The sequence below is a fragment of the Aspergillus novofumigatus genome (genome assembly GCF_002847465.1).
Source record: "Aspergillus novofumigatus IBT 16806 chromosome Unknown P174scaffold_7, whole genome shotgun sequence".
Taxonomy (NCBI): Eukaryota; Fungi; Ascomycota; class Eurotiomycetes; order Eurotiales; family Aspergillaceae; genus Aspergillus; species Aspergillus novofumigatus.
The window spans coordinates 885,765-908,407 of NW_020194280.1; the positions used below are offsets into that span (position 1 = coordinate 885,765).

At 49.6% G+C, this 22,643-nt stretch overlaps 10 protein-coding genes across 10 annotated transcripts; 3 read left to right on the forward strand and 7 right to left on the reverse strand.

Annotated features, from left to right (window-relative positions):
• Positions 1 to 1,149: 1,149 nt before the first annotated feature.
• On the reverse strand, positions 1,150 to 2,814 carry P174DRAFT_274269 (putative topoisomerase family protein TRF4). The gene has a single exon (XM_024821530.1). It carries the CDS (start codon positions 2,742 to 2,744, stop codon positions 1,233 to 1,235), a length of 1,512 nt encoding a protein of 503 aa, XP_024679428.1. The 5' UTR covers positions 2,745 to 2,814; the 3' UTR covers positions 1,150 to 1,232.
• A 151-nt stretch (positions 2,815 to 2,965) lies between these two features.
• P174DRAFT_444578 (GFA family protein) lies at positions 2,966 to 4,244 on the reverse strand. The gene is made up of 2 exons (XM_024828123.1): positions 3,809 to 4,244; positions 2,966 to 3,788 (listed from the first exon to the last, which is right to left on the reverse strand). Exons 1-2 carry the CDS (start codon positions 4,134 to 4,136, stop codon positions 3,061 to 3,063), a joined length of 1,056 nt encoding a protein of 351 aa, XP_024679429.1. The 5' UTR covers positions 4,137 to 4,244; the 3' UTR covers positions 2,966 to 3,060.
• Positions 4,245 to 7,935: 3,691 nt separating this feature from the next.
• P174DRAFT_514826 (putative protein kinase C substrate) lies at positions 7,936 to 9,916 on the reverse strand (the record flags this gene model as incomplete). The annotated part of the gene is made up of 4 exons (XM_024832111.1): positions 9,753 to 9,916; positions 8,647 to 9,588; positions 7,996 to 8,587; positions 7,936 to 7,954 (listed from the first exon to the last, which is right to left on the reverse strand). Exons 1-4 carry the CDS (start codon positions 9,859 to 9,861, stop codon positions 7,936 to 7,938), a joined length of 1,662 nt encoding a protein of 553 aa, XP_024679430.1. The 5' UTR covers positions 9,862 to 9,916.
• A 154-nt stretch (positions 9,917 to 10,070) lies between these two features.
• Positions 10,071 to 11,408, forward strand: P174DRAFT_444581 (uncharacterized protein). The gene is made up of 3 exons (XM_024828124.1): positions 10,071 to 10,129; positions 10,186 to 10,660; positions 10,725 to 11,408. Exons 1-3 carry the CDS (start codon positions 10,110 to 10,112, stop codon positions 11,208 to 11,210), a joined length of 981 nt encoding a protein of 326 aa, XP_024679431.1. The 5' UTR covers positions 10,071 to 10,109; the 3' UTR covers positions 11,211 to 11,408.
• P174DRAFT_514828 (mitochondrial 54S ribosomal mL50 protein) lies at positions 11,260 to 12,841 on the reverse strand (the record flags this gene model as incomplete). Its single annotated transcript, XM_024832112.1, has 3 exons — positions 11,260 to 11,735; positions 11,802 to 12,252; positions 12,354 to 12,841. 3 exons carry the CDS (start codon positions 12,839 to 12,841, stop codon positions 11,460 to 11,462), a joined length of 1,215 nt encoding a protein of 404 aa, XP_024679432.1. The 3' UTR covers positions 11,260 to 11,459.
• A 143-nt stretch (positions 12,842 to 12,984) lies between these two features.
• On the reverse strand, positions 12,985 to 14,586 carry P174DRAFT_444583 (thiolase family protein). Its single transcript, XM_024828125.1, has one exon. The coding sequence runs from the start codon at positions 14,336 to 14,338 to the stop codon at positions 13,097 to 13,099; it is 1,242 nt and encodes a 413-aa protein (XP_024679433.1). The 5' UTR covers positions 14,339 to 14,586; the 3' UTR covers positions 12,985 to 13,096.
• A 171-nt stretch (positions 14,587 to 14,757) lies between these two features.
• Positions 14,758 to 16,649, reverse strand: P174DRAFT_453743 (uncharacterized protein). Its single transcript, XM_024829182.1, has 2 exons — positions 16,232 to 16,649; positions 14,758 to 16,097 (listed from the first exon to the last, which is right to left on the reverse strand). Exons 1-2 carry the CDS (start codon positions 16,307 to 16,309, stop codon positions 15,258 to 15,260), a joined length of 918 nt encoding a protein of 305 aa, XP_024679434.1. The 5' UTR covers positions 16,310 to 16,649; the 3' UTR covers positions 14,758 to 15,257.
• Positions 16,650 to 17,618: 969 nt separating this feature from the next.
• P174DRAFT_444585 (3-deoxy-7-phosphoheptulonate synthase) lies at positions 17,619 to 19,715 on the forward strand. The gene is made up of 3 exons (XM_024828126.1): positions 17,619 to 18,017; positions 18,085 to 18,140; positions 18,273 to 19,715. The coding sequence occupies exons 1-3, from the start codon at positions 17,975 to 17,977 to the stop codon at positions 19,281 to 19,283; spliced, it is 1,110 nt and encodes a 369-aa protein (XP_024679435.1). The 5' UTR covers positions 17,619 to 17,974; the 3' UTR covers positions 19,284 to 19,715.
• On the reverse strand, positions 19,600 to 21,056 carry P174DRAFT_444587 (cytochrome c oxidase assembly protein COX14). Its single transcript, XM_024828127.1, has 2 exons — positions 20,571 to 21,056; positions 19,600 to 20,457 (listed from the first exon to the last, which is right to left on the reverse strand). Exons 1-2 carry the CDS (start codon positions 20,869 to 20,871, stop codon positions 19,964 to 19,966), a joined length of 795 nt encoding a protein of 264 aa, XP_024679436.1. The 5' UTR covers positions 20,872 to 21,056; the 3' UTR covers positions 19,600 to 19,963.
• A 597-nt stretch (positions 21,057 to 21,653) lies between these two features.
• P174DRAFT_394601 (uncharacterized protein) lies at positions 21,654 to 22,336 on the forward strand (the record flags this gene model as incomplete). Its single annotated transcript, XM_024823638.1, has 3 exons — positions 21,654 to 21,811; positions 21,912 to 21,954; positions 22,046 to 22,336. 3 exons carry the CDS (start codon positions 21,654 to 21,656, stop codon positions 22,334 to 22,336), a joined length of 492 nt encoding a protein of 163 aa, XP_024679437.1.
• Between the last annotated feature and the right edge of the window lie 307 nt (positions 22,337 to 22,643).

Sequence of the window (22,643 nt, forward strand, 5' to 3'; positions counted from 1 at the left end):
TCGCCCCGTCTCGGGATGTGAAACCTGTGACAGGACGGTCCAACCGGTCTTGTGAGATGGCTGGCAGTAGACGAAATCTGTGTTGATTGAGACACTCGACCAAGGAAATCACTGTATCTGTCAGCGACGGCACACAGCCTAAGATGTATGCTGTTAGAACGGGTGATATCTGAAATAACAGGTAGCCCATATCGACCCCAAGGGCTCGGTCGTTTCGAGGGCTGCACACTTTAGGGACAGGATGTAAGAGCAGTATGAACAGAAGTACGAATCACAGACTCTTTCGTAAACTTAGAACGCCCTGAAAACCCCCGAGAACCAGTACCGACAACCAGCACAACATCCAACCCTATTCACAAATCCAAAGAGAACTCCACATATACTCAAACACGGGTATCTGATGCAAATCGCGATGAAACGAGAGAATGAAACTGCAGAGAACAAAGAATAGAGAGTCGAATCACCCGCATAGACCTCAGCAGAGGCATATCACCGCTCGTGGGCACCGCAAGAAGCGTCAATGTCGTTGAAATCCGACATCAAACCTCGGGCCACGAATTCACCTGCCTTACTGGCTCATTTCGTCTCTTTTTCTCGACTCGCGAGATCTCTGTCCATCTCAGACTGGGTTTTATAACCACCTAGACTCAAGGCTTCCTCATTACTGATGGAGTTTGGAATAGCAGGTATATCGGGGCGCAGACGTCTAAGACGAGCGGCCCGTTCCCGAGATGCTTGTTGTTTTCTTTGCATCTTGGGCATCTTCTCCTTCGAGTCCTTGGAATCCTTGGATGCCGGTGCTGGAGGAGCTTTGGAGGATTTCACTGAAGGGGGTTTAGCAGGCAGATTAGATGGCAGAGGAGCAAGGTCGGCAGGAGGTGGAGGAGGACTCTCTGGGGGAGGTGGCGGAGGTGTGGGAGCTCGACGATACTGTGCAAATCTGGGATGGGTCTCAAACACCGCACGTAGCTGCGAACGCTGCTGTGCGTACTCCTCATAATTTGCAGCGATGATACTTTGCAGAATGCTGGCTTCCGTATCGCCAGACACCACCGAGGAGACCATACGTTCCTTAAGAAGTTGGAATGCCCTCGAGAACAACCTGAAGATCAGATGAATTTCCCTAGTCCCACCCGACACATCGTTATCCGGATTGTTGGGATCCTCGATTGATAAACGAGCATCGTTATTCCCTTGGAACCCCTTGTACACTCTCTAAAGGACGCGCGTCATCAGTGGATGGGAAGGTCCGCCAGAGTTTGCATTGGGATACTTACCTTGTTGAAATAACCCGGCGGATTCAGGCGAATTCCGACATTCTCGAAGTCGAAAGTGTTGCCGTAGAATTCGAAAAAATCCATGAGAATGCTGCCCAGATTAGGCGCTGTGTGACCATGTGGTAGATGCTGAAGAAGACTGGTAACGAGGCAGGTTATGGAGAACCCTCCCAGACCACCAGTTGGGACCTCGTTAAGGCCACGAAGTAGCAGAAATTGCTTGATCACCGCTACAATCATTGGCATCGCCGGATACTCTGATTTCCAGTTCTGAAACGTGTTGTTGGCGATGAGCCCGCTATCATTGTCAAACGACAGGTCAACCCGCAAGCCGGTCATCTTGTCCACAAACTTCAGAATAGGAACTCGCGCATGCGCGATGGTCTCTATTGAATTAGGAACGGCGATTTCAAGATTCTTGAGAAAGGCCGCGAAAGCGTAGATCTGCCCTTTACGCTCACCAAAAGTCTTTATGCCGTTGCGCATGAAATTTGACGACAGTAGAACAAGATCTATATCTGCAGTGGGCAAATACAAGCCAGAAGCGAACGAGCCGAACGGACGAAGTTGCACACCATAGTACCTACTTTGGAATGCTACCTGCAGCCTTGTAATCAAATCTGCTCGGACAATCTGCTCATACTGCATCGGTTTAACCCAGTGGTAGAAACTCAGAATTTCGTTGTGTAGCCGAGAACCGAGGTGCAAGGAAGGCTCCATGAGCGACATCCAAGGAGTTGCATCCTCATGTGGGCGCGCTCCCCACTCGTCAAGAATCGAGCCATCATCGTAGAACCTGACCATGGGCCGTCCGGTCTTCTTGGAATAGCCCTTTATCTCGTCATCGTATGTCCTCTTCCGGCTCCCGAGAGCAGAGTCTCTTCCTTGCAGACGTTTCGGTCCCGAAGGAGCATTGTCCGGGACCTTCATCCTGGCTTCTTCTTCGTCGATCAGGCCACTGAAGGATATAAAGTCCTCGTTGGTTGTCACTGCATCCGCAGGTGCTGTCTGCTTAGCGTTCTCAGCGATCCGCGCCTTACGAATCAGCTTGACGACATCAACCCTCTTCGCCAACGTCTCATCAGGCGGGGGTAGGACAGTGTAAGGATCTGGGTTGGACCATTTTGGAGCTGTGACTGGTGCCGGAGTAGGAGCAATCGCAGTATTTGTTCCTAGCGCACGCCTCTTACGCGGATGCGAAGCCTCGTCGTCCTTATCATCATCGGACATGTCCATCTCGGCTTCCTCGCTGTCACTGAGGCTTGAAATAGGTGCAAATTTCATGGCCCGTTTTTCGTCTCCTGATTTAGCCCCCAAGATGGGCTCTGGAGTGGTTTCTCTTTTGGTAGTCAAGAGCGGTCGTTCGGCCGTCCCAGGTCGCGCATATCGGAAAGTGAACTCATGTCTTGGATTATTGTTATTGTGCGACCGTCGGTCGTTGCCTCGAAACTCGAAAGCTGGCGGCATGATTGTACCGCAGCTAGCAAAGTTCGAGTATGAGCAGAGAAAATGAGATTATGAAACAGGGACCGGAGACGGGAAGTTGCACCAACAAAGAAAAAACGACGAACGACGCGGGAGGAAAAAAGTCGCAGGGGACCGATAGCGTATCGGGAAGGCGGTGAGTGTTTGTCAGTTGTCTTCGATGTGTTGAGTGGTACAACTACAGGAACCTTTATCAACAACATCCATACTCGGTCAAACAGTCAGCTATATACAAGAAGAGCCTATCTATCTACTTCAATGGAACTAGGATACCGTCAAAATCTTGGTCAACCTGACCTCAAGTATTAGGGTCTTTCTTGCTTTCTCCCCAATTTTTCAAGCCAACTTCCAACCGTTCAATAAACTCCTGATCCAAGGCCATTTCTTTGAAACTCACTCGCTCAGTTGCCCATTCTAACCATTCCTCAGCTTTGACACCGCTTCTGGCCCGGAGAAGACCTGCGCTCACATCTACGACGCCCGGCCTTTCTTGACAGTGCCAGAACACAGTTGCGCCACAGCGATTGCAGAATTCCCGGTAGATTCCGGGGCGACTTTCATATTGCTGCATTGTCCCTGAGCCATAGACTAGGGACTTCTCGTCGCCGGAAATGATGTTTGATCTGGGAATGAAAGCCCAGGACTGGATGGAAAACCCACTGGCCAGACGACATGATCGACAGGCGCATGTTCCTACCAGATATTTGGTGTTTCCATCTCGCAGCCACCACTTGACGTCTTCGACATTCTCAGGAGATGCCAGATGGTAGGGAACAATCAAATCTGGCCAGGGGGACCATGGCTTGGCGGAGTTCGAGTCTGGCGGTGTAATGTAGAATTCAATGCCCCCACAGTGACATCGAGCCTGCAGCCGGTGAAAGCCATGACCTTGTTCCTCCAGCTTGTTGTTGTCCTCGGCGTGTCCGTTACAGATATTCTGCTCGGCGTCTAACCAGCAGGCTGATGTTGTTTGTTTGGCGTCTCCGGGCAGAAAAGAGCTCAAGCCGCCATCACGGGTATCTTCAGCTTTCCAATGCCGTGTAAACCTAACCGGCGGGGTTTCTCCAATAGTACTCCGTCTGCGACCAAAGTTTTGCCAGTGGCTTCCAGCCGGGCGAACACATGGGCTCCACAAGTTCTACAGAAATAGCGGCTGATACAGTCCGACTGCTGGTATTTTTGAAGACGATCCAAGTTCGGGCCGGGAGTCTGCAGGAAATAGTAAGAGGAATACAGCATGCCCGTAATGGCCCGACAGTCGACGCAGTGGCATAGATTAAGTGTCGAAAGGTCATAAGCCGAGTCAAGCAAAACGTCTTGTGCTGCATCACCGCACAGGCACGAGATGGGGCGAGTCATTGCGTCCGTAGCCATGGAGGTGACTAATGTTACTAATGGTTTCGAACAGCAAGGTGGTGAAAACTCCCGTCAAAGCTCCCTCTAGTCACTATACTTAAGAAATCGGCAATTTGCTGCGCGTAATATCTGACTTTTGTGTCAATGTACTGGTTCTAGAAGACTGAAGCTCCTGGGCAGTTACCTAGCCTCTCATGTAAAGATATGTCTCGTTATAGCCAGGAAAAACACTCCCAGACTGTGGAATATGCTTTCAAGACAACTTATTGGCAGCTCCGAGATCATCGACGTGCAGAAATCTGCTCACATCGATGTTGGTGTGGCGATAAAATATTCGCTGATGCCAGAGGTAAGATGTACTATTCGGGGGTAGGCCAAGAATGGCAACCTTGGCCTATATAAAAGCGACCCCGCCCGTCGTGAGCTTGGGTTTCAGATTTTGACTCCTCCAAAACTTCACACAAAAGCTTCTCGCGAGACCAACTTGATCAGAAAGAGCTATTCCCTTCACTATATTCACTACTACCATCATGAGTAAGTGCCAGCTTCATATACCGATCAATCATTGCTGTTATGTCGTCAGTTGAGGGGAAGCGGGGTAATTCCCCTTTGCAATCAGCCTTGCGATATTTGTTTGCGTTCATATATTTTGCCTGTTAAAGCTCATCTCCATTTCTTCTTGCACGAGTCCTTTTTGAAGTTTTCGACCTTCCAACTGACATGAAGCTCTTCCTGATAGGCGACCACGGCTGCACCTGCGGAGCCTCTTGCCAGTGCCCTGCTGGACAATGCAACTGCCCTGTACGTTCGCATCTCAACTGATAGCTTTTCTATTCTGGATTCCTACTGACAAGGTTACTGGTTGCAGAAGAGGTAGAGGGGATGACAATTTTTACTTGCTACCTCTCGGGAGGATGCTGCGAAGCTTAGGGGACGGACTTTGTTTACCGCGTTTGTCGAGATAGAACAAGTCTTCGGCTAAGTTCGAAGCAATAAAGAAAGGAAAATCTTTCTACTCTCATTATCTGGACTATGGAATTGCTCTTGCGAAACATTAGTTGAAAATGGTAGTAGTGCTTAGATTCAAAATCTGTAAACAACAAATTGCAGTATGCCCTGGGTTCATTGCCATGGATGACCATGAGAGAACACGCACGCTCTATTGTGGCTATCCTTGAACGTTCTTCCGACATACCACAGCAGTTAGCAAATTCCAGATGATGCGCAGAACGATAGTACCCGTCGAAGGCCGCTTGAAGCCCTCGGACCATCATCAGACCAACCACGTGTGACCAAGTCGCCCGATCGCTCTTCTGACGCGGTGCAAATGTGGAGAGTTGCCAATCTTGCCACTTCATACGGAACCTTCTAAGGGCTCAGTGCGCCTGATTTCTGACTTGGACCCGAGCTGATCATGTACGAGTTTGTCGCGGATCCCGCAGTTGGCGCACCATATAAGGTAGGTATATGCTGTCCCTCCCGTATATCGGAAGTTTTCCCTGTCTCCATATTTCTTTTGACTTCGTCATAAGAAGTGGATGACATAGCTCCCATCAACCTCAGCTGGAACCTCCACTTTCTTTGCGCCTGAGCTCGAGGAAAAAGCATACCTTACACTTTTTTGAACCAATGACTTCGTGGTACATCCTGGTGTATGAGGAGGGGCCGATGGAGGGGCAGTGAAGCGTTAACTGGGCTAAAGGCGGCCAGTGCAGGAAATTGCCTGCATAACTGCCCACTCGTGGTGCTTCACAAGCTCAATGCTACAGTAGGAGAACCTATTGTGGAGTGCTTCACGGAATCTGCATCAAGCAAGGGTGGGATGCCTGCAGCCCTGGGCTTCTTGCCTCAGCCTGCGTGGCCTGGTCGTCTGCTCCAACGTCTGCCTGTTAGATGAACACCATCGAAGATTCCTTGCAGAGAGCTGCTTCAGAGATGGAAAGAATAATGAATCCTCCTAATTGTCCCCATGGATTCTCTCTATCTCTAACATCAAGACGCACGTGCACATTGAACTGTCGTTCACTACACTACCTTAGTACGTACATCTTTGAAACAAGTATGTAGGAACTGCTAGGATTTAGTGTCCGCGTAAGTGCATGGGAGATTGTAACATTGCATTACTAAAAAGTCAGAATAATAAGAATAAGACAATATACTTACCAGCAAGGAAAACATTTTAGCGATAATCGGCTTGCAAACTCTCCTTCTTACTTGCTGCCTCACTTTGTCACTCGCCTAGTGGCCTGTTCACGGTTCTGCTGTGATCAACATCAGCTAATACGACGGATGACTGGAGCAACGGTATGAACTTAGCTAGCTCTGGCTATGCTCGTGTACCCTAGATAGCTGCCTAGTCGAATCCTGGCCATGTACCTACAGCGCAGAGCCCAGTGCTGAAAGTGAATCTTGAAAGGCTGCCTCTCATCGGTCCATCGCTGTTCTTCTTCCTCCTCTCCTGATACCCCCACTGGTATACATACAGTAGTGACATTTTAGCACCACATTGACCACCAGAAAGGCACTCTCAGAAAACTGAAATCAGATTGGATCATCTGACAAAGATCAAAAATTGGCGTGGGGATACACAGAAACAAGTTCCAACACTGACCTCTGCATCCCGAAACAAAAAGAAAAGCAAAGCCCTGACTGGCTGGCCTGACCTCATATCCTCATACTGACTGATAGCTGACCACCTCCACCAGAGAGTCCATCGCTGGGTATAAAGACAGCCCTGGTCTCCCTCTTTCTGTCCGTTTTCTTCTCCCTCTCATACCAAGCCTCATACCTACTGAACAATACAATCTCAAAGCCTATCTTCAAGCAACGCTTCGTTCACCACCAACTCAATCAAAATGACTCCCTGCTCCTGCAACACCTGCGCCTGCGCCAGCGACTGCAACGGCTGCTCCTGCTCCTCTTGCGGTGTATGTATCTCCCAGATACCAGAGCCGATCCTAGTCTATATGGAAGCTAACCATCCTCAGCACTAAACTGCACATTAAGCCCCACCGGCTCTCATCTTCAAGACGACAGACAAAGATGTCCTGACACGATGCCACCAAGTACACTATCGTTGACGTCGTGAGCTATGCTAATTCGGGGTTTGTCTTGAGGCTCGCGGGTGTGATGTGTTTTACTTTCCTTGTTGATTTGCTACCTGTCTCTCTGCGTGTGTCTATGGACTGGCACAGCATGATTGAATTGACTTTCAGTCGCTTGATTTAAGGCATGATAGGATAGGAAATTCAAGTTCTATCTTAATGAGAACGCGTGTACCCCTGTTCACTGACGTAGTCTTGAGTTTTAAGGTCGACATCTGAGCTCTTATGTTCGAAGCTCGATATGATCTTTGCCAGCGTCGAATAACATCTAATGATCAGAACCTGATGGATCGGCGCTTGTGGATTAGGAATATTTTGCCCTGAAGGACGTGGACATATACTTACAGGTAGATCCATCCAGACGTTGGTTTCTCTGACTGCAAACATGCAAATCCTTCGGTTACGTACGGAGTAAATGGAGCTATTATAAGGTAGAATACCTTCAAGGAGGAACAGGAGGGCTCTTCTATATTAGACGTACGTGCATAGCGTCTTACAGATAAACCATAGCGCATAATTCCTCTACAGGTAATGCCTGTAGTTCCGATTATTCATCTTACCATGTGTCTGGCCTCTGAAGCCGGCGCTGTGTGTGTATCTTGGACTAATAGCTGGCAAGGCAGAAAGGACTAACCATGTTGAACCTGTATGAATCATAATAAAGTCGGCCGCTATACATCAACCCTAAATCCAGGATTTGACAATATCCGCTTCTACAGTTCATCCTTGCGCCTTGGTGCCACATCGCCTTCTTCTTCTCCTCCCGGACATACCGCCGGGTGGTGACAATCATGGAGTAGACACACTTCTCGTCCTCTGTCACTTTGAGGATCTCGTTTTCTTCCCCACACTCCAAGATGACTGTGGTTGACCGAGCTGGTCCGTTCCAGCAGGTCTGCCCATTCGTGTACTCAAGAGAAACCCGTTCCTCGGGCACAATCTCGCCGGTCTCGTTGAGCTCGTCCACGCTGACGGATCCGATACGACCGAATTTACCCATCCGAACAGTTGCTCCGCCTTTCTTGGGAATCTGTTTGGTCTCGCCCAAGAAGCAATGTTCATACGTGTACTCCCCGGAATCTTTGGAGATACAAACGCCTTTAAGGGCGCGGAAAACGCCTGCCTTTCCATAGTCGGTTTCAAGATCGGCTTGATGGTTTTTCAGCTGAGTGTATAGTTCCGCCAGACTGGTCTTGGTCTTTTCAAGACTCTCGCGAGCTTCGGTCACTACCTTGGATTCGGCAGTCGAGCCTTCTTCCTTCTTGGGCAGAATGCCGTTGTCCTCGAGGAAGCGCCGAATAGAAATTACTTTATCTTCCACAAACGACACAATAGAAGGAGGCAAGTAAGCTGCCAGCTTGTAGACTAGATGGAAGGGTCAGCAACCGAACCGGCATACGCAATGAAGTAGCTGAAGCACGAACCTGCATCGGTCTCGTCCTCCTCATTTTCCCACTGCTTCCAGTTGACTCCCGATGTGTCGTCATCAGGTTTGGCAATTTCATCCAGATCTCGGTCGCGGGCGCTGTTTCCGAGATTTCCCACGTCTTCTCTGGCAGCATACTCCTCCCAACTGCGCACAGCTCGTTTGACACCCTCGTCGTTGAAATTGGGGTTGTATTCGACTTTGAACTTGGACAAGATGTCCTCGAGCTCTTTTAGCCGCGATCGAGCCTCATCCCTCTCCTTGCGAACCTCTACCAGCGCATTCCGCAGTTCCTCAACCCGTCCTTTGGCCAAGGAAGCAAGGATGTTAACCTTGCCTGCTTTCTTGCCGCTTACCATTTTGCTCTCTTCTCGCTTCTTTACCTCCTCATATTCAGCCTCCATGTCCTTCACCTTCATCTCTAGTGCCTGGATTTCAACTTCGAATCTCCTGATGTGGTCCTCGACTTCCTTTTGCTGTCGGCCCGAATCCACAAGCAGTTCCTTCTTCTTCTTGAGGGCAGCCGTCATGGACTTCGCTCTCTTCTCCTCTTGCTTGCGCCATTGCTTGCCAATCTCTTTGCACTTATCTTCGCACTTGGTGCCCCCGACGTGCGCCCACTCGTCACTTCCGTCACAGCAGAATTCGTAGTCGCAGATACCATCGTTCACTCGCTGGAAGGAAACATATGACGGTTTGTGGCCTTTATTCTTGCAATAAAATCCCGGGAGGGCAAGTGTAAGTTCGAGGTCGCTGTTCCCCGGCCGATCGGCGGCCGTCAGTGGGGAATTACGGGATAAATAAGAACATGCTGACGTCCCAGGCTCATCGCTGCCATCAGGGCAGTCACAGTAGTCATCGTTCACGGCAGAGAAGGGGATCTGTATAGCTGGGTTCGATATACAACTGAATGTCGTGGTGTCTTTGTAGAACTTGGCAACTGGTGCAAGCGAATTGCGCCATTAGCTTGTTTGTAACTCGTAAAGGGGTTTCTAACAATTGCAATCATGGAGACATATAGATAGAGCTTTATGGGGCCCGAATATCATAGCAGGCGAACGGAGCCTTCACATGAGCTCAGATTCATGGTAATAGTATACTTACATTCTGGACCGACACCCCGAGGTCTTGCTGTACCATCGGTCGCGGCAGCGGCGGCAGTAGAGCATGCCGCTATGCTCGCAAAGAAGAGCACTCCCTGAGAAAGTATCATGATGCAAGCATTGAGCTCGCTCGTCAATGCCTTGTTGTGCCCGGGACAGTTGTTCTATAGGAATGCGGAGAGAGCTTCTGGCCAGCTGTTGATAAGGCGGCGGAAACAATCTGCGGAGAATGGACCGGCGCCTTAGTCATCCCGTTATCATTCTTTGGTGGCAAGCAACGACTGATCTGTGAATGAGATTGTCGCAACACCTCTCAGATACTCTATATACGAAATTTCTGGAATTAATCGCTGCAAAAATGGGTAATGATGGTGGCAGGTAAGTGTTCTTAATGCGCTTCATCAGTAGGATTGTCCAACTAAGGTCTTGCATAGTATCCCAACTCGCCGCGAGCTCGTCAGAGAGGCCGCAAAAGCTCCCAGCACAGCGCAAGTGAAAGAGGCCCAACGTGAAATGCAAGAACACTTTTGGACCAACTGTCCATTGTCGCATAAACCTTTAGCTCGACCTATTGTCTCCGACTGTGTCGGTAATCTATACAATAAGGATGCAATATTGGAATTCCTGCTTCCCGGTGACGACGCCCAGGGTATCAGCTCTAAAGCAGACTGCGAAGAGATCTTATGCGGGCGAGTGAAGGGACTTCGCGATGTTGTTGAGCTGAAGTTTGAAGTCGATACGGAGCGTGGCGAACACCCATCCAGCAAGCATGATAGACGCGAATCATGGATCTGTCCCGTGACTGCTAAGCAGCTAGGCCCGAGTGTGAAGTCGGTCTACCTTGTCCCATGTGGCCATGTTTTCTCTGAAGAAGCCATTCGTCAGCTTAAGGACGATAAGTGTCTACAGGCACGTTTATTGTGACCCACATCTCAGCTTCCCAACTTTTTGCTAATTAGTTCGTGACGCGCAGTGCAACGAGCCCTACGCCGAGGATAATGTCATCCCAATTCTTCCACCGAAAGAATCAGAAAAACAACGGCTGATGGCGAGAGCGCAAAAGCTAGCCGAGCAAGGGCTCACTCATTCCCTCAAGAAAGCTCCTGGCTCTAAAAAGCGCAAGAAGCATGCTAATGGAGATTCGGCTGAGACTGAAGCCACTACCGAAGCAGACTCCAAGTCAGCCTTGGCTTCTTACTCACAAAAGGATCGGGCTGCGGCTTCGAGTCGAAGTAATACCTCGACTCCGACTCCCAGTGCCTCAAACGGTATCAAGAACGCCTCTACTGCGATGCTGACCGCTCGAGTCCTGGAAGAGGAGAACGAGAAGAAAAGGCGTCGGAAAATGATGGGTGCGAACGAGAATATCAGCAGTCTTTTTACTAAAAGCTCTGGAGATTTCAAGTCCACCAATAGTGACTTTATGACGAGAGGCTACACGATGCCCTCTAAGAGATAATGGGCTCTAATGTGTGCATTTCTGAAGGCGCCCGGCGTTAATGGGGTATGCTTGTCGGCTACTGCACCGGCTTTCTGATAAATCCAATATTCGATAGACGCTTTAACACTTAACTTGATGCTGTAAATATCCCAAAAGCATATTTCATGTATTGTACAGATGTTCCCCTATTCAGAAGAGAACGAAAACATGCTACCCAATAAAACTATATGACATATTTAGTGTAACATTCTGAACGCGAGACACATTTTATTCAATGAGGCCTCTGGCGCGAAGTTCAGATTCAATGATCTTTTTCCGACCCGATTCCTCATCCTTGTGCAAAGCTGTCTGTCGCTTGGTAAAGAGCTTGACGTTAGGCAGGTGCTGAAGCTCGGGGTTGTTGACTAATTGATCGGCCAACTTGGTGGGCTTCGGATTGACGACTCCCTCGAGGTATTCCACGGCCTGCTTGACAGTGGAAATCGAATGCATGACAGGATCAGGGAAATAGTGACCGCTCAATTGAGACAGTCTCTTCAGGAACTATGATAACGGGAAGTTAGCAGAATGTCTCATTAGATACTATATCAAAGATGTGAGACAACTTACAGCAAACTTAGTTTCTGGATCGTTCAATGACAGGGAGAGGAATCCCTTATCCTGCACACTACGGTAACCGAAGAATGGAGGAGTGGGGGCCTGCGATACCGAATCTTCGACTGGTTCCTCATGCTCCTCTGTCTCAGCATCCTCTTGCACTTCTTCCTCGGCTGGTACTGCAGTAGTATCGGCTCCCCCACCAATCTGCTCGAAGATGTAAACGAGAACATCCTTCGATTCGTCGTCCGGATAGACCAAAGATTGGCCCCATTGACTCTCTGCGTTCGGCTTGATCTTGCACTTCCAGATCAGTTTGAAAACGGGCTTTTCATGTTCCACGACGTCGCAGATCTTCGTGAGTGGCTTCTTGAGCGCATGCATCAGGCAGATTTCGACTGCGGCTTGGTGAGCGGCCAAATGAAGGTGGCCCTCCTTGGTCAGTTTCTTCTTGAGCATGAAACTGCATTCCTGGTCAGTAAAGAGCTCGTTGTCATTCACCAAAGCTGCCGCGGCCGCGAAAAGAGTGTGTAACGGCATGTAGAGGAAGAGTAGCAAACTTACGGATTAAACACATCAGCTTCCGTAGGGGGAAGGTCTGACCACTTCCCCAGGTGACCAACACGAGGAAGACCCTCCCATGTTGTTGCAGGCTCGTAGGTATCAGATAAGACATCCTCGCTCTGGGTTTCCAGAGCTTCATTGGACCCGCGAGCCGGTTCTTCCTCTTGTTGTTCAGGCTGCTTCTTCCATTTCCGTTCAAGAACACCCTCGCCTCCATATGGATCCTTCAAGCCTGGCGGATTGTCCGTTCCCCAAATCTTGCGGCGCACTCGTTCGGTGAGTGGTGTTGCGTTCGAGGCATTTCGCAGGAATTGACGGACAAGGACGGGGCGCGGCCGCACGTCCTGTCTACAGATCGAACAAACGTAAAGAGTTCTGGAGCCCTGGAGGGGTGACACCTCCAGGTTCAATAGCCGCAGTGATTGACGCATGACTGGGGCGTTGCGGAAATTGTTGTCTATCCACCACCACCTTTCGAAAAGTTTCATGATGCCGAGCGATCTTCCGCAATATTCTCACGTGACTTGGAAAATAGTCTTGGCACCACGACCAATCCATGACCATTTCTCACAGTGTATGGTTTAACCTGGAGGAATTCATACAATCGTTTGGACAGAAGGATATAGAAAATGCGTAACATAGCAAAGGGATATCTAATTTAACGCTATGATGTATATACATGTCTTTACGCCGTTATCATAACATAGATACACCGCAATTGATACCAGATGGAATCAATACATTTACTCCCGAACAAACATACCGGCCATACCCATGCCAGTTCCGATGCACATACTGACTACACCAACATCCTGTCCAGTGCGTTGGAGCTCAGGTAGCAAAGTGGCGAGCTGCCTGGCACCAGTAGCACCCAAGGGGTGACCAATCGCAATGGCACCACCCTTGGGATTAACCTTGGCCTCGTCAATTCCAAGCTTGCGCACAGAGTAAAGAGCCTGCGATGCGAAAGCCTCGTTAATCTCCCAGATACCGACGTCAGAAACGTTCATGCCGACAAGTTCAAGAAGCTTGGGTATGGCAACTGCGGGTCCCACACCCATCTCATCGGGAGCACATCCAGCCACAGCGGTAGCAACCCAGCGAGCCTGGATTGAAGCAGTCAAGCCAAGCTCCGTAGCGGTAGAACGGCGCATCAACAACGCAGCAGCGGCACCATCGCTGACCTGCGAGCTGTTTCCAGCGGTGCTAGTGCCATCTGCCTTGAAGGCAGGCTTCAAAGTTGCCATCTTCTCAGCTGAAATGTTATGACGGATACCGTCGTCTTTTGTCACGGTAATCTCCTTGGGCGCCGCATCAGGATCCTCCGGGTCAAAAGAAAGGGTCTTGACTGGCACGATTTCGGCGTCAAACAGGCCAGCATTTTGGGCAGCTGAAGCCTTCTTGTGCGACTCGGCCGCGAACGCATCCTGATCCGCCCTCGAGATACCGTACCGGGCGGCGACGTTCTCAGAAGTAATTCCCATAGGCATAATGCAGTCTCTAGCATCCTTGGATGGCGATTCTTTCAATTCAGGCCATAAAACGGTCGGGATAGCACGGGACCCGTAGTTCCGGGTCATAGACTCCATACCACCACCAACGCCGACGTTCAGTGCACCTGCCCGAATTCCATTACCAATGGCTGTGATAGCGGCCAGGCCAGACGAACATTGTCTATTGATTGTGTGGAAAGGCACCGAGTGGGGGAAGCCCGCGTGGATCTGAGCCATGCGCCCTGCTTTGGCACCGCCTAGTTCCTGGAGGACCGAGCCGATAGCGACATCGTCAATCAGAGCTGGGTCAAGATTTGGGTTCGCCTCCAGAGTTGCTTTGAGGACGTGGGTGAGAAGCTCTTCGGGATAGGCATCCTTGAATCCACCCTTCTTCGCGCGAGTTACTGGTGTACGAAGTGCGGAGAGAATGACGATATCTGAAGGGGACTTTTGGAGGACCTGGCGAAGGCCGCGGGGAACAGGAGAAGCCATTCGGGCGTCTGTGAAAGTGGTCTGACGCCGACACAATCGGAGACTGGCGCCTGTCGATTAATTCTAGGTTTTGAGAGAGTCAAGGTGGGCGAAGCTGCGTGGCCGAGATAGTGACCGTATATCGTCCAAAACACCTTCAAAGAGCAGTTAATTTCGCCTCCACTATCCCAGGAAGATCAGGACCCGGCAAAATACTTATATAAAAGAGGCTACCCGGCTGGATTCCGGGGTTCGGGACCCGTCATGCCTAGACGAGGCGTTGAAGCTGCCATTGAACTGCCGGCAATGAAGTTCGGCTAAGGGATCTGCCGCCGGCAGCAGCGGAGGCAATCTGAGGATGGCGGGATGTGGGGATGTTATCGCTCATAAAAATGCACCACGTGCAGCCTGGAGGCCTTGTTATCATATCCACCTCCCATTCATATTGTTCGAATGTTTCCTGTCTACTCGACTATTTCGAAGGTCATCCGGCTCGTCTTGCTTACACCTTCGTGCACCATTGTCCTTCGGATATCAGGTAGGGGGAAATCCGACCGCTAATCGGATGCGGTGGCTTATGTCATCGGTTTCGGATCGTTTGTCGGAAATGAGAAAACATCAAGTGACTTCAAGGATCTACCTTACCTATCTACATGTCTTACCTCCCCTGGACCAGTTGAGAACGATTGTGTAGAACAGAAGGTCGAAGTTTTCATTCATTGGGATTATTGAGCATTGATATATGTGGGTTGCGTGGCCCCATCCTTATGAACATTGAAGCTCTGTGATGTCTCTGAACCGTTGCTTCCATGGGTATATTGGTTTCAAGAGCACTCAACGAGATAAATCATGACGATAGAACAGGTATCATCAGAAAGGTCGCATGGTGGTGAATGAGGGATTATTACATGTGAGGTTGTCGTAAGTAGGACAAAAGATGTCAATTGCGGATAATATGGCTGTAGTGGCCCGGAACCTTGCGCAGGCATTTGTCGCAATCAGCTCGAAATCCCATGGCAAAGGATACCTTCTTCTTGTTTAAATGGGGTAGGTTTGGATAGCCGGACCGTGTGGCTTGCTGTTGTGATTCAGTCGTGCCGAACCACTGCGACGGGTCTCGTTGAAATGGGGAGAGCGCCGGGGATGTTGATCGAGATGCACCACTTGTCATCTCAGCATCACTCGTAGAGCACTTTCCATGGGAAGCGGTATTATCGTCCTCGCTGATTGGACTTGGGAGACGCTGAGTGGAGCCAGAAGTTTTTTGACTACTCTCGGTAGACAGCTTTTGAGGAGGGCCAATCTTATTTGTAGATTCAACGAAGGCCTGATCCATCACTTGCGCGGACGGATTAACTGCGGAATTATGTTCGGGTATGCTCGATGCTTTAGGTTGTCCGCTGATGTTGAGGAACTGATTGACAAGATTGTGTGGGATTGGTGATGGTTGAACGCTCCCGTTCCGAGGCGTGCTGCCTGGCCAGTCGTGCGGAATCTCGTTGCTAGTCAAGTTATAGGTGTCCCCTATGCTGTCGACGTCCATCGTCGTGCTAAATACCGGAGCGGAGGAGTTAAGGATCTGCGGAACACAACGCGAGGCGTTCACGGCTGCCGTTGTAGGATGGCGTAACGTTCTAGTGATGCCATCGTCATCATCATCTGACGACTCGGCAGGAGTCAAAGTAGGTATACCACCAGGTCGGTTTGACGCCTGGCAAGCTTCGGTGTAGGAGAGTCCTCGGCTATCTGGAGAGGTGCGCAAGGCTAAAGGGCGTGGTTTCTGGACGCGCGGCTATCAGTAGTTGTAGGGTGGATGACTTGCACGCAAGGAAAAGTATAACATGAATCGGCAGGCGGCAGATTGGCCTTGCTTCAACGAAATGGATCATGGCATCGGTCGGAAAGCATACGGACCTTGTTCACCCTGGGCCCATTTTTATCATCGCCCGTCAGCTCATCTGGCTCCCTCTGTCGTTTCGAGATCCCTAACATGACCTTCTCGTCATCCCACTGAAGACGGTGACCCTCCCGGGTAAAAAAGGTAAGGGTATGATGTGATTATTCAACCAGAATGGTTTAAGAATGGATGTTCAAGCCTGCATTCAGTCGAAATGCGTCGATTGGAATATTTGAAAGGGAAGGGGCAGTGAGAAACCTCCCTAACTTGAGGCCAGCATACACGTCAACGAGAACGGTGAAGAGAATGATGCAGAGGAAGCAAACCAGTAAGCTGGCCTTGTATGGGAGCTCTGAATAACCTAGTCTGGACTAAGTTGGTGACCAATCCACAAGGTACTGCTAAGATCCTAAGACTGAGCTTCCTCACTGTCCGTTAGCCTCGAAAGCGGAGTAGCGGACCGAAGTGGAGAACAATTTTATGCTTTATACTTATCGCTAAAGGTTAGTGATGTACACATCGGCTACTAAGGTAAACCACTATATCGATCACGCTAGCATTATGCTCATATTACTCTGACCATGCGCCTTGTAGACTGATTGTCACTAGACAGAAGTAGCTCCTTCACCTGTTCTTAATTTACATGATTCATAAGTAGGTAGTCTGTGGCCTTCTTGCATCAGTAAGGTTCGGTTTATAATATAGGTTTGTCTGATTTGTAACCAGCCTGAGCCTGCATCATGTATACTTCAAGTATTCAGCTCTGTATCTTACTAGTTTACTTCAAGTATCGTTCTCAGGGACATGAAGTCCATACCATGTAGGACTGCGGACGTCATCCGCATGAGTGATGACTGCAAATAGTGATTCAGTTTTAGTCAGATCAAGAAACTCGAGCTTACTTTTCAGATTGACCTCCCGTCAGTAAAGGACTCCGTAGGGGTCTAGACTCCTTTGGCCGACGTGAAGTACTACAACAACTCGGTGTTACAACTAGATATATGAGTGGTGGTCAATGTGCGGTGAGATGGATTACAGAATAAAACCTACTTTAAGGTGCCTACATCTAATTCTTACAGGATCGAATTGAGGCGTCAGGCACGGGGTAAAAGGGTGGCAATGGAGTGGCACAAGTCCAATGCTTAAAGGCATGAACCGACGAGTTAGAAGTGCAGTATGGACTGTGACGACACTGAGTTTTATCTCCTTGTCTTTTTAATTGACAATAGAAAGGGTGATGGTAAGGCAGTAGAAGATCTCAAGCATATATTTCCATGCTGTAAGTACCTGGTATTTCCATTCAATGGTACAGAGCTGTCCGATGCTTAAGATACTTAGCTAAGGTGTGGTAGGTACTTAAAAGTACTCTGTACCTACCTAGGTACAACATCCAAGATTCCATGCGACCGACCGAGTAATTACAATACCAGTCTTTAAGTGGTCAGTTTATGATTTGGGTGCATGATTTTCTCTGTGTGAATCATTTTGTTACCCCACTTAGGATACCCGATCTGCAATTTTCCTCTTCTGTTATACCTCTCTACTCGTATCCCATCTGGCATAAATAACCACTTTCATATCGCCATCTTACCTTGTGACTAACGTCGCTTTTTCAATTGGTTCAGAGTCTTCTTTTTGTTCATTAGTTTTTGCTGCTTCCTCTTGGGTCTTGACTACAAAAACCACTGCTCCGTCTTCCCCCAAAGCTCTCAGAACTTTTCCTTTTTGACTCCGACATCGCTGCAACCCCACGATAAACCATGCCCCTCGTAAAAACTACTGAGGTCAACGAGGACACTCGTGGTAAGTGTCTCTTCTTTGTTATACTAGAAATTAATCGTCCCTCTAATCAATTGATCTTTCTCTTCAGTCCTGGGATATGACCCGTTGCTTTCCCCCCAGTTCCTTCAGTCCGAGATCCCTGCTGTGAGTCACCCATTTCTCAGCCCTGTTCCTGGCCAGCCTCAAACAATATGGGACTACAAAATCCTCTTCAGAAATGCCAAATAAACCATCCCGTGAAAAGTATAACATTGGGGCTGACCAGTTTTGTTACAGCCTGCCCATGCGATTGAGGCAGTCCGATCTGGCCGTAACCAGGCTATTGAGATCATTGAACAACGCGATGACCGCCTCCTGGTTGTTGTAGGCCCATGCTCGATTCATGACCCCGCTACAGCGCTCGAGTATGCAACCCGGCTGAAGGAGCTCTCTCAAAAGCTTTCTGGAGAGCTCTGTGTGATTATGCGTGCCTACCTGGAGAAGCCCCGCACAACAGTTGGCTGGAAGGGTCTGATCAACGACCCGGATATTGACGAAACCTACAACATCAACAAGGGTCTGCGTGTCTCTCGTAAGCTCTATGCTGATCTTACTGGTATGGGAATGCCCATTGCTAGCGAGATGCTCGATACCATTTCCCCTCAGTACCTTGCCGATCTCATCTCTCTTGGAGCCATTGGTGCCCGTACGACTGAATCGCAACTGCACCGTGAGCTGGCCTCTGGTCTGAGTTTTCCTATTGGCTACAAGAACGGCACGGATGGCAACCTCACAGTTGCTATTGACGCCATTGGAGCTGCCTCCCACCCCCACCGTTTCCTTGGTGTGACCAAGCAGGGCCTTGCTGCCATCACCAAGACGTCAGGCAACGAGCACGGCTTTGTGATTCTGCGTGGTGGTAACAAGGGAACGAACTACGATCGAGAGAGCATTAAGAGCGCCCGTGAGGCCCTGCGGGCCAAGAAGCAGCGCGAGGTGGTCATGGTGGATTGCTCTCATGGAAACTCGAAGAAGGATCACCGCAATCAGCCTCTCGTTGCTAAGGAGGTGGCAGACCAGCTGCGTGAGGGCGAAGACGCCATTATTGGCGTGATGATTGAATCCAACATCAATGAAGGCAACCAGAAAGTGCCCCCTGAGGGTCCCTCAGGACTTCTCAAAGGTGTCAGCATTACGGATGCTTGCATCAACTGGGAAACAACTGTTACTGTGTTGGAGGACCTCGCTGATGCAGTCCGTACCAGGAGGACCGCCAAAGCTTCTAAATCGAATGGTGTCTCGCAATAAGCAGTTCCCTTGGGGCAGTTTCCGAGGCATGTCTTCCTTGGTGATCCACCTAAGCGCTCTTTTTGATTCAGACACCAGGGCCATCGTGACATTCCCCATTTAGGATTTATCTTCTCTTCTGTCAAAATTTGGCGACTGTTATCTTCCATGAGCTCTCTTAAGTAATTCACCGTTGGGTTTGGGGAACCAGACTGAAGCAAAAGTTTTCTGAGCCTTGTCTTCTCAGTTGATCATGTTTTGGGCTTCTTATAACGTTCGATTCCAGTAAGGTGCAGCTGGCGTTTCAGGGCACAAATCGACCTTCCTTTCAGTGGGTAGACAGGATGCAATGATATAGGAACTCGTAAATGGTCTTTTGTACATATAGACCCACACTTGATGATCTATTTCTTTTAAGCACAGGTAGCGGAGCCAAGTGACCAAGGTGGAAGCAGATTATATGTACACAGTAAGAGAGGGAGCCAGTATTACATAGGTCAAGGCAAGGCAGAAAGCTCAAGGGATACCGTATACAGACGCCACAACCCCTGGGAAATGACGGGAAATGAAAGGAGATGAGAGACTGAGACACATGCCATGCAAGAATGATAGGAACAATCGGCAACATCAGTGGAAGATAGAGAGCGCGGAGAAGTCGAAGATATGCCCGATTCTGCTTTATTGGTAGGTATATGTCACTTTCACCGTCCGGTAAGCCAGCTTTTCCAGCTTCGTGTTGACTGCTTCGCAGCGGTTTCCACATTCTCAGCAAGAACATCCAGCTGTCCTGGCTGTGCCGGCACTGGCGCTGTTTCGGCGGCCGTCCTCGACTTAGAATCTTCCGCAGCCTTCGCGTTGAGGGCCTCGAGCACTCCCACTCTGTTAACGGCAGTCCCGTCAACCTTTGACGATAAATCGGAAGTTGACTCGTCCTGCTTTAGTCCACCAAACAGGTATTCCTTGGCCCGGTTCCATGGTCTCTGAGCCTTCGCCTCCTCCTTCTTCCGCTTCATAATCTCGCCAATTTCCTCGTTCTTGATTAACTCGAGTTGCTCTGGTGTTGCTGATCCGCTGGCATAAGCTGCCTTTGCATCTTGCAGCTTCTGCATTTCTTTCTCAACCCACAACACTCGCTGACGACGGTTGTATAGTGTCAAGGAGACCATAGAATAAACCGTGAGGACACCGCAGATACCTAATCAGAGACAGAACATATTAGCACATTCCGACCATCCCGTAACCTTCACTTGCAATCAACAAGTCTTGAGCTTGGAGGGTTGCCGCTTGGCATGCTTCCTAAACACCTACCGGACGCGGTGATCAAACTGTAGACCATGACCTTATGCGCCTTGTTCGCAAATCTGCGCCCTACATCAATCATCTGATCGACGCGCGTGGTTGACTGGGCCAGCCGAGCCGCCCGTGCCTGGGCTCGCAATCGCTCGACCTTTTCCTTCGGAGTCTCTGGTCTTTCACCGGGTCCCCGTGCGTTGTTTTTCTTTGACTCTGCCATGAAGCTGGGGAGCTTGTATGGCGTCCCGCCGGGCTTGGAGCTGGCATAGGGCCCTGTGGCTGTGAATCGTGTCGCGTCGGCTGCGGATCTGGACATGGTATCGGGACGGGGGTCTCCGTATCAATTTGTTTCGATTCAATCGTTTTGTTTTTCTGTTTGCCGTATATAATGTAAACAAGCTGCCCTCCCCAACCACGTATCTTTTGACGTCAACTTTAGTATTATTCCGGCAAATTCCAAGGGCAGCGCAGGTGGCAGATCGCGGAAGCAGCACAAGCGGCGTGGGAGGTTAGATCGGGAAAATTTCAGCGGAGGAATGGACAGAAGGAAGAGCCAAGACCCGCACATCGCCCACTAGACAGATGTCATCCCATACTTCCAGAAGTACATCTACGTCCATCTCTCAGATATTTCTTTCGCGTGGAATCTAAGTTTTCCGTTGAATCATTCTATGGATATAAGACTGATAATTAAACGTTGTCAATCTTTTCAGCATCTCGCTGTCCGATTGCTCCCTTTCATCAACAATGAATGCGGAGGGCTACGACTCCGCAGATCTGACGTCTGTTTTGAGGACGCTATCAGCTCTGTCAAATAATCGAAGTCATCAGGATTATCAAAACCATCCTCCTTCTGTCCATATATCACCTCATTCCCCAGTTCAACAAAGAACGCAGGACGAGGAAGACGACTCGTATGAGCCTGCAGAAGCTTCACACCCATTTCCTGTAGCCCAAGTATATTCAAATCATTCAACTTATCAAAGAACCACAGGGGCTCATGCGCCCTCAGCTAAAGCTCCTCTGCAACCTCATGCATCAAGCAGTATCGCGGACTCTTCTTCCATCACCACATGGCCTGCCGCACTGCGACATGTGATGCGGGAAGTGTCCCAGAATGAAGACGCACAACGACGAATTCGACGACTGATCCAAAGCCAGCACGACCACGAGAGGCAGTGGTGGCAAGGACGAGAAGCTTTACTCAAGAAGCAGAAGGCTCGTGTAGAGAAGAAAAAGGAGCTAGATGCAGTTTTGTAAGTCATTGTTGAACCATCCATCATTGCCTGCGATAGCCCGTCCGGCCTGTCTATTGCCATATACATTCCTGCAGCTGTACTGATGTGATTCCTCCAGGCGCTCTGTTGGGGCACCGGTCGATGATACAAAACAAGTCTCAGTATGTTCTATGCCTCCTTTCAACATGAAAGGAAAGAAGAGAGCTTTCCATGGAGACCTGAGACTAATCAAACTCCCGCCTACTCGTTCAGACAGCCGAAGAAGATCAAGCAGAGTTGAAAAACTACAATGCGAAGGTCTACAGAGCTTCCAAACAGATGGCGGAAGCGATGACATTCGAGCTTCGACGTCTGGGTATTCCTTTCTTCACCATCAAGGAAAGCCTGATTTCTGACGCCCCGAAAGTTCCCCAACATGGAATTTCCAGACGCCCTCAATCCACTGAGTCGGCCAGTCAACATCAGGGCCTGCTCTCGAGGGACGAATTGTCCGTGCTCCAGCGTCGAATGCTGGAGTTGCTGCAAGATCTCTGCAAGGAATGAGTCTCTTGTCCGCGCAATTGTCGCACTGTTCCATCAAATAATGCCTTCGCTCGACGTTCGTCCAGATTGATGGCTTGCCACTTCACAGACATGACAATCTGACCCGTGCGATGCACCATTACTCGGTTGTTGGCTCTACCCTGTGGCTATGTTCTACCTTTCAGAAGCGTCAGAGAGTCAAGTAAACTTCGTTCGGCAGCAGTCCAACCCTCCTCGTACGTTATCGTTGGGCCAAACACAATGAACAGCGATCAGTCGACTTGGAAAGACCCGATGCTTTTGATCTGTGGCTATCATTATGTACATC

Bases quoted from the DNA above. Each gene is read 5' to 3' on its own strand.
- P174DRAFT_453743 (XM_024829182.1), bottom strand. From the start codon at position 16,309: ATGTTAGGGATCTCGAAACGACAGAGGGAGCCAGATGAGCTGACGGGC. The intron at 16,098-16,231 runs GTCCGTATGCTT...CCGCGCGTCCAG, and splicing joins ATGGGCCCAGGGTGAACAAG to AAACCACGCCCTTTAGCCTT.
- P174DRAFT_444585 (XM_024828126.1), top strand. From the start codon at position 17,975: ATGCCCCTCGTAAAAACTACTGAGGTCAACGAGGACACTCGTG. The intron at 18,018-18,084 runs GTAAGTGTCTCT...CTTTCTCTTCAG, and splicing joins GGTCAACGAGGACACTCGTG to TCCTGGGATATGACCCGTTG. The intron at 18,141-18,272 runs GTGAGTCACCCA...GTTTTGTTACAG, and splicing joins TTCAGTCCGAGATCCCTGCT to CCTGCCCATGCGATTGAGGC.
- P174DRAFT_444581 (XM_024828124.1), top strand. From the start codon at position 10,110: ATGGGTAATGATGGTGGCAG. The intron at 10,130-10,185 runs GTAAGTGTTCTT...GGTCTTGCATAG, and splicing joins ATGGGTAATGATGGTGGCAG to TATCCCAACTCGCCGCGAGC. The intron at 10,661-10,724 runs GCACGTTTATTG...CGTGACGCGCAG, and splicing joins AGGACGATAAGTGTCTACAG to TGCAACGAGCCCTACGCCGA.
- P174DRAFT_444587 (XM_024828127.1), bottom strand. From the start codon at position 20,871: ATGTCCAGATCCGCAGCCGACGCGACACGATTCACAGCCACAGGGCCC. The intron at 20,458-20,570 runs GTAGGTGTTTAG...GTCTCTGATTAG, and splicing joins CAGTTTGATCACCGCGTCCG to GTATCTGCGGTGTCCTCACG.
- P174DRAFT_274269 (XM_024821530.1), bottom strand. From the start codon at position 2,744: ATGCCGCCAGCTTTCGAGTTTCGAGGCAACGACCGACGGTCGCACAAT.
- P174DRAFT_444583 (XM_024828125.1), bottom strand. From the start codon at position 14,338: ATGGCTTCTCCTGTTCCCCGCGGCCTTCGCCAGGTCCTCCAAAAGTCC.
- P174DRAFT_444578 (XM_024828123.1), bottom strand. From the start codon at position 4,136: ATGGCTACGGACGCAATGACTCGCCCCATCTCGTGCCTGTGCGGTGAT.